The sequence below is a fragment of the Formica exsecta genome, unplaced genomic scaffold (assembly GCF_003651465.1).
Source record: "Formica exsecta isolate Colony F162 unplaced genomic scaffold, ASM365146v1 scaffold191, whole genome shotgun sequence".
Classification (NCBI taxonomy): domain Eukaryota; kingdom Metazoa; phylum Arthropoda; class Insecta; order Hymenoptera; family Formicidae; genus Formica; species Formica exsecta.
The window spans coordinates 550,091-562,078 of NW_021849211.1; the positions used below are offsets into that span (position 1 = coordinate 550,091).

At 28.9% G+C, this 11,988-nt stretch overlaps 2 protein-coding genes across 2 annotated transcripts; both read left to right on the top strand.

Moving 5' to 3' along the window:
* Window positions 1-6,700: 6,700 nt before the first annotated feature.
* On the top strand, window positions 6,701-7,837 carry LOC115233903. The gene is made up of 2 exons (XM_029804536.1): window positions 6,701-6,707; window positions 6,931-7,837. The coding sequence occupies exons 1-2, from the start codon at window positions 6,701-6,703 to the stop codon at window positions 7,809-7,811; spliced, it is 888 nt and encodes a 295-aa protein (XP_029660396.1). The 3' UTR covers window positions 7,812-7,837.
* A 343-nt stretch (window positions 7,838-8,180) lies between these two features.
* LOC115233763 lies at window positions 8,181-11,072 on the top strand. Its single transcript, XM_029804332.1, has 4 exons — window positions 8,181-8,540; window positions 9,228-9,376; window positions 9,950-10,458; window positions 10,709-11,072. Exons 1-4 carry the CDS (start codon window positions 8,271-8,273, stop codon window positions 10,945-10,947), a joined length of 1,167 nt encoding a protein of 388 aa, XP_029660192.1. The 5' UTR covers window positions 8,181-8,270; the 3' UTR covers window positions 10,948-11,072.
* The last annotated feature ends 916 nt before the right edge of the window (window positions 11,073-11,988 follow it).

The following is an 11,988-nucleotide window of genomic DNA, read 5'->3' on the forward strand; positions in this document are numbered from 1 at the left end:
ATGTTTATATTAAATTATTATTTTAATATTCCACAAGTACATACATATATATATGCCAACGTAATAATTTTCTTTATTAAAAGTAACTGCATTTCTATTGTTATTTACTATGCTTATTACTTCTTACTTTGGCCGTTATATTTCTTGAAAAAGCGTTAACGTACAGCGGATTTTTCAAACTATACGAGTACTCATAAGACTGTCTGACTTTAAAAGTACTTTGTCGATGGAGAAAGTATATTCAAAGTCGTAAGTATATTTAAAGAGAGACTCAATCTCTCGAAGTGTACAACAAGTAAAACTCTAACGAAAAAACGTACGTCAAATGCGTGCGATATATCAGTAATTAATATGAAATACATAATATTATCTATCAACTAAAAATAAACTCCAATAAATTAAAATATTTATATTGTAACTTATTTATAAATAATAATCACCGATAAGTTTTATATGATTGTTTTATTATGATTATTGATTTAAAAAATTAAAAACTAAAATAAATTTAATTTTATAAATACTTAGATATATTTACAAGTTATATTTCTTGTTTTCATCTAATGATAAATAACAGCCAAGAGTGTGTTATCTTGAAATCTTTAAGCAAGGAAATGTCTGTTATCATGTGAGGCTATATGAAAAGGAATAATATATTCGCGCTCTCTGTGAGAGAACTTCTACGTAAAATGATGGGTATAGTGGTCGGTAATATTGTATATTTAGATACAATATACATTTGGTAGTGTTTTAATTTGTATACAATTAGATATTTGACCATTTATTAAACAAAATTAATAAGAGCAGAAATAATTTTATTTTATATTTTAGCAAGTCTATATAAAATATTATTTTATGTGTATAAACATATATATATTTTTTTTTTCTATATATAAAATAAGTTTTAATGATAAGTCAAGTTTATGATTATTTCTTAGAAATACTAGAAAACTTTTTTTAGAAAATTGAAAATTTTTTAAATTTTAGTTTGCACATCATACATTACCAAGAATAGGCTTATTCTAGGCTTATTTATCAATATTATAAATAATCATACATCTCTTAAACACAATAAATTGAAATATTTTGCACACATTGCACAATGAATGATTGCTATTACGAGTAGCATGACAATCTGTCAAATGAAAGAAATGTTCTTTAAATATTTGTATAAATAATTACCTGATATATACCCTGTCGAGTTCGATAAAAAATGTGATCGGTGATTTCTCTGTTATGTGAGTGCTTCGTAAAGTTATGACTATAAACTCGCCATCAATTTGCACATAGCTCATAGTTAGCCGGAACTTGGTGGAGATCGTATATCATCGATTTTGCACAATTCCTTGTTCCAATGCAGTCACTTCAAGTTTTATCGGCAATATATAATATGATTTTGGAAATTCTGATAGCTTCTAGACATGCTTTCTCCTCAAAATAAAAAAATTAATTTGTGAAATGCCATTTCTTTAAATTTATGCAAAAATATTACATTTTTTATATCTACTGTAGTATTAACACACATACAATAATAATCTCTTGCTTTCATTATTAAATAGCTTTTAGGATCTTGTATTTTCTGAACGCAGACGCCTATAATATTAGATGTGAAAGAAAGAGACAAAAAAAAAGAAAAAGAGAGAAAAAGAAAAAATGTATTTGTATATATTTTATATTACATTTGGATATTAGTTTGTACATTAGTATATTAGTTCTTTTTAATTATTCTTTTAGAACGTTTTTACATACTAACGTAAAATTCCGATTTTTATACATTTCGTATCTCTTTCAGACAATATCAAATCAATAAACGCTTAGATATTTTTATTAATATTGCCAAATTTTTATGTTTTTAAGTTTTTAACTATACTTAAATTAAATAACAGCTGATGTCATTGCTTAAGGTAACTTCTACTGAACTGAATGTGGAAATTCTATTTAGAAAGTCATATCGGGATATGTGTTTATGGATGAAATTTAAATTTAAATGCAGCTGGTCTATTGAATTGCATTGTGTTCGACATTATGCCAAATGCTTATACGTTTTTGCATGAGCATTTTATATCAAAAAGGGAAATTTTATTCTCTTTTGTAACCATAAAATTTTTCTGCCCGTTGTCACTGTTAAATAATTCTTTGGCCGTTTTTACATTTGTGCTAATTAAAATCAATAGTAATAAATGACTTTAATAGAACATTGTGTCGGGAACAGCATTTTCTCTTCTTCCCATCAAATGTTCTATACGAATAAAACGTTCCTTAAAAGATAGAAAAGAAAAGACGAACTCGATTGAAAATGCATGCTTTTTCGTTATATTGCCACGTACGAGCTATGGATTCTCATCGGGCAGGTTCAAGATCGCTTGAGATCGGACGACTTTCCAAAGCGGAACGTAAGTGTCGTACGGCTGTTCGTAAACTCGTTTATAATCCGATGATATGTTTATATGAAACGCTGACACTGTTGACTGAGAATGATTGATTTTATTAAAGTATTTGCAAACGATCTTTTTTTATTTAAAATGATAGTAATAATAATAATACTGTATATATCTAATAAAATTATATGTTTCTTTCTTCATAAATCGTTTTTTTTTCTTTTTTTTCCTTCTCTGTCTTTCTTTTCTTAAAGATTATATATGATCTAAAATAAAAAATCCTCTTACTTTTTAAATAATTATTGTTTCTTTGAAAAATATTTTGTTTAATTTTGTTTATATATGACCATCTACAATATCGTTTATATGTTTAAATAAATTGCGAATGCTACAAATGCTAGTGGAATAAAAGATAAACGTAATGTCTTTACCGCATTGTTTGAAATTGCATTCTTTGTTTTCCTCGTGCTCGTATCGTTTTTCCGGCAACGACAAACGTCACATGCATGGTCCGCGCGATTTCGCAGCATTAATTAGAAGATACGGCAGATTGCGTTTGGTGAGCAGAGGCTTACGGCATGAACGGTGACGCAATCGGCCAATTCCGCTCGTGGCAAAAACGTTCAATTAAATGGTTCGTAAATCACTATTGTCACATGTAGGTGCAGATCGACGATAAAATTTGCAATTTCTAGCATGTCACTAGTGCGAGGCAAAACTTGTGCAAGCATATTTGGCGTGAAAGCGCGGGTAAGAGAGGATTGACTGTGTTTTTGCTATGCTCTGTCCGAGATGCGCTCGTTAGAAAATGTCAAGCTATGTAGTATTGTTAATTCGTTTTTCCTGTACTGCATTAATACGAATATTCGAACGATTGTGATAAATACAAAACATGAGATTATATGGCATTATAGAATTATCGCAAAATCATTACATTTATGCCGATATTGTATAACTGATATTGTATAACTGATATTGAATAATTGAAATTTATGCAATTTTAGCTGCGTTATCTCGACGTTACAATACATCTATTTATTCTCTTTAACTTTTACAAAAAAATATAATTATCAATTATTATGTACCTTATTGTATATATAATATACGGAACGATAAATATTTTTTATAATTGGTTATTTAATTCAATACATGATTTTGCCTGTAATTGTAGCATTATTTTGCTTCTAAACTTTTTCCTTGTAAATGATATAGTGGATTAAATTCTGATTGACCAAATTAATCCTCGATAATTTATATGGACTTTTTGTCGCCGATTTGGCCACCAATTGATTCGATTCGAATGTCGATATCGTAAAACTAAATTACATTTTCCGATTGCAAATATCGGAATACGTTAAATCAAACAAAAACGCATTAATGTTCGTTAAATACTAATAGTATAATGGCACAAGACACGATTTAAACATTAACGTTTTATGTAATATATATGTATGTATATATGTATATAGTTCATTACAAATTATAGTAATGAAACGCACTATATATTTTAAAAATATCAAATATTTTCTACAGAACTAATAATTAATGTGCTATAAGAAATCTACACAACAAGATTCTTTTCTTAAAAATAATTATATTTAAATATAGTATCCATAATTAATAAAATTTTGTTTTATTTAAACGAGGAATATATAATTACACTATATAATTTTTATTATATACACGCAGACATTACTTTTTAATCTATATACAAGTTAGAAACAGGAATTTCATAAATGCAATACATCAATTCGCTTAGTATCACGTGATAATGTTAATATATATTGCACAAAAAGCCTTTCATGATGCTTTATGGTCGTGTGTGATGACGCTCGTGTAATACCTTTCTCAATTATTTTTTGCGTCGACTTTGTCCCTTGAAAGCTACATTTACCTGCAAAAACAGATAATAAATTGCTTTAAGCATCTAAGTAAATACTGGTTTTAAAACTAAAATCATGTAAAGCTTAAGACTGTAGATCTATAGTAAATTAACGCATTTTTGATGTAAAAGAAAATTTGCAATTAACTGAATTTAATATACATACAATATAAATATAAATATATATGTATAAAAAATTAATTTACAAGATATAGTTACACAAAGAATAGAGAAAGATTTGATTCAAATCAGAATTCAAAAATTAAGATATTATAGTACAAATGCGTAGCAACATACAGCGGTAAAAAAATGGAAAAAATGATGCTTTTGAGCCATACATATACAAAGAGCAATAATATTAGAAACCTACGACCTTATTTCGTCTCGCAGCCGTATATTTTGTAACAATTCAAACGAACAGCAGATTACATGCAATTTCAATTCGCTTGAAAGCCTTCATAGTAAACTACCGTGTTGATTGCCAGTTCGATTGCGCACAAAATCCGCAAAACACCTGCCTATAGAAGATATTTACACGTTACAAAATGTATTTTTGTGTAATTAACAACTATTTATCTGTAAGTAATTATAATCTCTACTAATGTCTTCTATATAAAAAAAAAGAAGTACCAACTTAAGCGAGTCGGTCGATCATGATTGATCACTCTGGAGGAACGTAAATCATTTGAAACTTAAAACTGTTGATTGCTTGCTATTTAAATTCTACTATCTACTGCTTCTTTGATGTATCATAGCTTTTAATGCGAATCTTTCAGGTTTCTCTGAAGTGCGCAAGTGAAAACATGGAAAAAAAACTTGTGACTACTCCGTATGGATGTATCAAGAGGGATGCTGCTCACTTTTACGATTTAAAGCAAACATTTCAAGAGATGACCATAATATTTTTGATAGCGCACTCTTAACTCAGTCGACCTTCGATAAACGGTAATGTTTTAGTATTCCCGAGCGCAGCAGCCCTCATGAGCGCGTGAAATACGATCGTCTTAAAAACGGAGTTTTGCGCACCCTCCGAGTTTTAAAGAGGCAACATAGTAAGAAAGCAATAAAAATTATACCGACTTAGTCGCCGGGTTTGCATGCGAACGCAAATTACAAACTGGTATCTTTTAAATAAAATTAATGAGATTCATTAAAAAAAGTTTGATATTTCGTTTCATGTTCTGTAATACTTCTAACACAATATTCTAAAAAGGGCAGTAGGGAAAAAGCTTCTTCGGGTTCTTTTAATTGGGAATCTTTATTGTATTTATCAGCTTTGTTTTTATTTTACAGTTTGTTTTACATTATTTTTTAAAACAATGAAGAAAATTGTTCTTCTTTATTTTTTTGAAAATATATTTGACAAGATATATGGCGTATTTCAAATATGTATGTTATCTTTTTGCTATTTATATTATAATAATGTTTAATTATATCTTCTATGAAATTCTAAACTAATTAAAAATTAAACTAAAATTCTAAAACATTATATTAAATTCAGTAACATACTTGTCTTTAAAATTGTGTTATTTCGCAATAATAATTATTTAAATAACAGTTATTTAGATAATCAATTCTTGATTAGTGTAATGTGACAAAAGCAAACACATGTTTTATAGAGCAGTGATAATGACAGAGAAAGCAGAAATTCATCTTGTTTTTCTAATTCGGAGAGGGTAATGTGTGAATGTGAGTGTGTGTATATATACGTGTATGTGATGGAGAAGAGGAGGGGATTATTGCCTTGCGGGTTTTCCGAAAGAAAGGATTAATCCACAACTATATAGCTGGAAGTAAACTTTGCACAAGCATTGAAATGTAGAAAGCTTTCTTGCACGATACCACTTAAAAAAAAGGATATAAACTTGATCTCTTTCTTTTGTCTGCTTCTCATTTTCCATTTCTGAAGTCTCGCAAACTACATCTCATTTCTTTCGTCTCACCCGATTTGTCTTCAGGTGAAAGCCGAAAGAGAGATAGCGGGAAACGAGTTCCTTTCAGATTACATTCTTCTGTAATTCATTCATCTATGCGTAAAGGCCAAGCTCTTCAATTGACCACCTCAATTGCAAGTAATTTTTCTGGAAGGACCTCTAGATAAATTCTGCTCCTTTTTGCAAGTGCACTTAAAACAACGTAGCGAACATAGTTTCCTTTTCAGTGAACTTTTGCTTTTCTTTCTAACGCATTTGTATAGTATAGAGAACAGATTTCTCAACTATTTTAGATTCTTATATTATTGAGAGAATTCAAAATTATGTATTTTAATAAGAAATAAAAAAAAGATATATATATATATATACAGAATATAAAATTTAACATATTTTTTGTTAACTATAATATATTTAATTAGAAAATTATTTAATACATTAAAACAACTTTTGTGGAAAAGTTATAATAATTTAAAACTCATCTACAATATGTGTCACATTGAAAGAGAAAGATGTCGAGTACGTGTTTTACCAGACCAGTCTCATGGCAATGGAAGGGCGAAAAACTGGAAAAAAAGATCTCATCAATCCTATATAAGACTGTTGATCTCCATCACATACACTTGCTACAGTTACTACAATCGATCTTTAACTATTAAAATTCGCGACAATTAATATATCTTTTGATTTCATAAAATAAATAATTGAGAAAGAAAAAAGTTTATAATAAAACAGAATATATATATTAAAAAAACGATTATTTATAATGTGCCATACGCGAGTCTTGGTGAGCCTCTCATAAATATCGCCTACGTGATCGTGATATTTCTAAACATGAGTGTGTTCTTTCTTCAGATTATCTTCGCTATCATGGTCGCGATGATGGTAGCTACTGGGGCATACAAAAACGAGAGAGATATTTCTTTTTTCAATGCGGACATTATGTCTCATCGCAAACCTCGTTTGCGAAATTTCTTTTTTGATCAATCATTTATCGACAAGATGATCAAGCAGCAAAATTCGCCTATTAGAGCAGTAAGAGATCAAACTATCAACCAGCAAGCTTTTCATCTGCCCTTGAAAGATCACATTACACATCTGCCTGAGTTTCCAATTCTTTATCATCAACCGTTTAAACAGAATTCCTTTACGGTAACGTCGTTCAAAGATAAACCGTTGTTCAGAGACGCAATATTAAAAAATCAAGAACTACGAGGAGAACGAGAGATCCTCAGAGACAACTCTTTCATCGGACAATCGCTTACATCAGAGGAGATCTTTGAGAGACAAGCACCAATATATAAAAGCCAAATACCGTTTAAAGAGCAATTGTTTAGGACTGAGAAGCCATTGAAAAATTTACATTATGGACAATTATCCTCAAGTGAACAAATATCGCCTCAGAAGCAACCAATTTTCGTCAAATTTCCTTCCATTTCCGATTCGATCAAGTTCGATCAAGATAAATCTTACAATAAACTGATCGATTTGTATGGACGACATAAGGATATGCAAACTTTGTCGAATAAAGCAGGATTTTCAACGTACACTAAATACGGTAAATTTATGTATATTATATACACATATACATACACAATTTCAATATTAGAATTTTTTAAATAACAATAGATCAGCAATTTTAATAACGGGCATACAGTTCAATTTTCTCTTTTCTAAATTTTTAAATTATTTTGTGTAAATTGTTTTACACACGAAAAATTTGATATTGATTTTTTTATTAACAATAACAATAAAACATCAAACAATTTGTTAATATTGTGATTGTTAATTATAGCATTAAACAAGCTTATACCCTCGGTATTTTAAACTGATTGTATCACATCAATTATTTTTTACAATAAATGTTAGCTTTCACAATTTAGTTATATTGCGCGTCTACTAATATGATATCTACTTAATACGTATATATATAACACATATATATGTTCGCCCGAGTTTAAAAATACGCAATTACACTCCTCTCTAGAAATCAAATTTGTTTTCTATGATATCAATGTTCATGTTTTACTAATATATTAAAAATTCTGTTTTTATAACGCATTATTTATTCAATCACGAGAGATGCTGATAATAATATATCATGCTACAGATGATCACGCATTTGAATTATCTTCAATGCCAACGCTTTCATCTTCCAAATATATCTCTCCATTAAATATCGAAATGTCTCCGATATCACCATCAGCGTTTATTCATGGATCTGACTTGCCTATGTCTTCTATTCCTTCAAGTATTGGCGAAATTTATTCGTCAGAAGCTGTCAAGATGAAACTCCGTTCAGCGTTGATGCCGGAATCGACTACATCATTGCCAGGCAACAACTGTAATGCGGTAAGTAAAGTCTATGACAGCTGATATTTTGGTTATATAATTAAAATTTAATCTCGCCTATATTGAATTTAATTTCCAGCAGAAAACAAAACGTATTTTGTGGCAATTTTAACATATGTAATTTTACCAATAATTATTATCGTAATAAATGAAAACCGTCACAAACTTGTCAGCTCTTTATCAAGTTTTTTCCGCTACATACATTTATTTACATTAATATAAAATAAATGAAATTTTTAGATAAAATTTTACGTTACATTATAAAATTTCATAATTTATATTTACATTTATTATTAATTAATTTACATTTATGTTAATTGTGTTAAAATGTTAATATATGTTATAATAATGTTTTGATATAATATAATAATTGCATGTAAATTTACATCATATTGTAATTTGTTAGCGCAATTTTGTGCATAATTTTGCATTTTGTTTATTATAAAATCCGATGTTAACAATATTCTTATTTATTATTGATTATTTATTACATAAAACTTGAAGAGTTTTTTTACTTATAATTTTATATTAATAAAATTATATAATCTGTTACTATAATATACAATTGAATATTAAAAAACACACCCCATAGAATGCACAAAATAGAAAAAGGTGAATTTATCGAAAAAATATATTTGGCGTCCATTAATAACGGATCGATTAATAAAAGTTTATTATTGCTTTTAGCCAATCGACAGCTCTTCAACAACCATTCCATCAATCTCAGTTAGCACAAACCAATCCTCGATTGTAGGTCATATCTTAACGAGTTTAACAACGAAGACCAGTTCGCCTGTCATGGATACAGCAACATCAATAGCACCGATTGTCGGAAAGTATGTACTATATATATATAGTTGCTTTATTACTTGTATGTTTGATTAATACAACAATGCAACTAACTACACAGTGTAAACTCGTAGTTATTAAATTTTATAACAAAAATGCCATTCAAATAACGTTGAATTTATATTCGATTGTATTATTGCAAAATTTGTATGAAAATGATATATATTAATTGATATTGATTAGCATTAATTTATAATTAATATAATTGATATTGCATTAAGTAAAATATTTTAAGCATATAGATATTTAATATAATTAATTTTATTATTGTTATAATTTTTAGCTACATATATAAAAATTTGTAATTTTAAAATAATAGTAAGAAAATTCTTGAACTTCTAATCATGGAATATTTTTCAAATTTAATATACTTGTTATTTTTTATTAGCTTTTATTTCTCAGTAATAATTTCTACGATTATAAAATTTCTGTAATTGTAAAAAGAAAAAAAGCATATCAGCATACTAATATTTATACACATATATTGTTAGTACTGTAAATAATTTACAAAATAATATTCTAATTACTCGGTACATCTAAATCTGATTTGTTTCATTTAGCACCCTCGGACCAATTCAGTTTCACGCTACTAAACATGGAGCTGTTGTGACATCTTCTCTTCCCACCCAGAATGAGTTAAAGAGCAATATACATGTTCACTTGTTCATGAACATGCCAAAGAATAGTTTCAAGGCCAATGAGCACGATCTTAAATTCCTGTTTCCGGAAACGCTGAAGGACGACATTAAAACTAGCACCCAAAATTCTATGTTAAATTACATCTCTGAAGAGCATAAGAGCGGGTTGAAGGGTATTCAGAACTCCTTCACAGACTATGCGTTGCCCGAGGGATTTAAATACGGATGGCCTTTACAATTCTCACAAGCAGAAACGTCATTCGCTCCACTATCCCTGAACGGAAAGACAAACTTTGTTCAATCAAACATATCTGCCATACCCATTTCGATTAATTCTTGGCCAATGGAGACCAACGGCGACTTTAGCACAATGTTACCACTGAAGTCCATAATAGCGACTAACACGACGACAAATAACCATTTGCCATTAAGTATGATTGTCATTATGATATCTCATTAGGTGATGACAAAGACTCATTGATGTACAAGTAAATTCAATTTTTTGCAAATTTTTTTTTCTTGTTGAACTCGTGTTAATTATTATTGTAATATTTTTGCATTCCAATAATTTTTATGAATTTATTATAATATATAATAAAACAACATGATTATTTATTAAATCCCTATATATTCATATTTTGTTTGTAACGTCAACAATTACGGCTCTATATTTTATTGCAGGCATGAGTTTACCTTCGGATTTTATGGCAAGCATACCAAGTCCAAGTATATCCAATAGTATATCTGGAAGCATAACTGGTGGCATATCAACAGGCATACCTAGCGGCATGATGGCGGACATGCCTGCGAGCATACCAACTTTGAATCTCGGGCAAAGTTTACACCGTGTGGAACAATTACGACAAACTCAAGAAGCAAGAAATCCCTGGTACCCCACAGGTATCTTAGCTATACGCTAAGTAAGTCTTATATTTCTCTTTGATTCTGAACGTGGTGCTGTAACATAGTATTTTTAATGCAACATAAGTTTCTCCGAAGATACGTACATTCGGCGAGAGTGCTTCAGAATTTAATAAAATAACGGAATATAATTTAGCTCGTATATTTTAATTTTGGCAAGGATTTATCTGTAAAATTTTTTAAATCTCTTTATGAAATTTATAACATTTAAATTGAAAATTTTGCATATCAGTTCAGACTAAAATTAAACTTTATACGATACTTGCAAAATTTTGTAAGACTTATAATTAAATTTTACACACACACACGCACATACGTACAATACAGAGGATCATTATTTTTTTTATCAAATTTTGTAAAAAACATTAAATTCTTTAATTAATAAAAATTTAAAAATCAGATCAATACTTATAGACAACTTAGCACCAAAAAACTACCTAGCAAAGTATAAATATTTAAATAGTATTGCACACACTCTTGCAGTTGTTATGAAAAATGTATGTTTTTCAAGAATAAAAATTTTTCAGTTGCGCAAGAACGCAAATAAAATGTTCCGTGTACTTTTCGTTCAGATACAATGTTGCTCGTAAATCCTTCAAAAATTTACCGTATAATACGACTGTTGTCATTCTGCATGCGGAGTACCAGGTGCTGATTCCCCTTCTTGCAAAGCTATAAGATAGAAAGAACGAAGGTAGGAGACAAGTGAAGTGTCTCATCTGTAGTCGCGCTTCAGTTTCTTATTTTACATTAATTATACTAAAGAAATTTCTATCTCGATCGGAAAGAGAGAAAGATGCATGTAACGCAGACCGTTGTTTATTTTGTAGCAGCAGTAATAATTTTTGCATTTAATAAATATGATTAATTGTGACAGATTATGTGTGTATATATGTATATATATATATATATTTTTGTCATGATTAATTATATTTACTGAATGCAAAAATAATTACTGCCACTGCATACGTACAATACAGAAGACATCATTATTTTTTTTATCAAATTTTGTAAAAAACATTAAATTCTTTAATTAATAA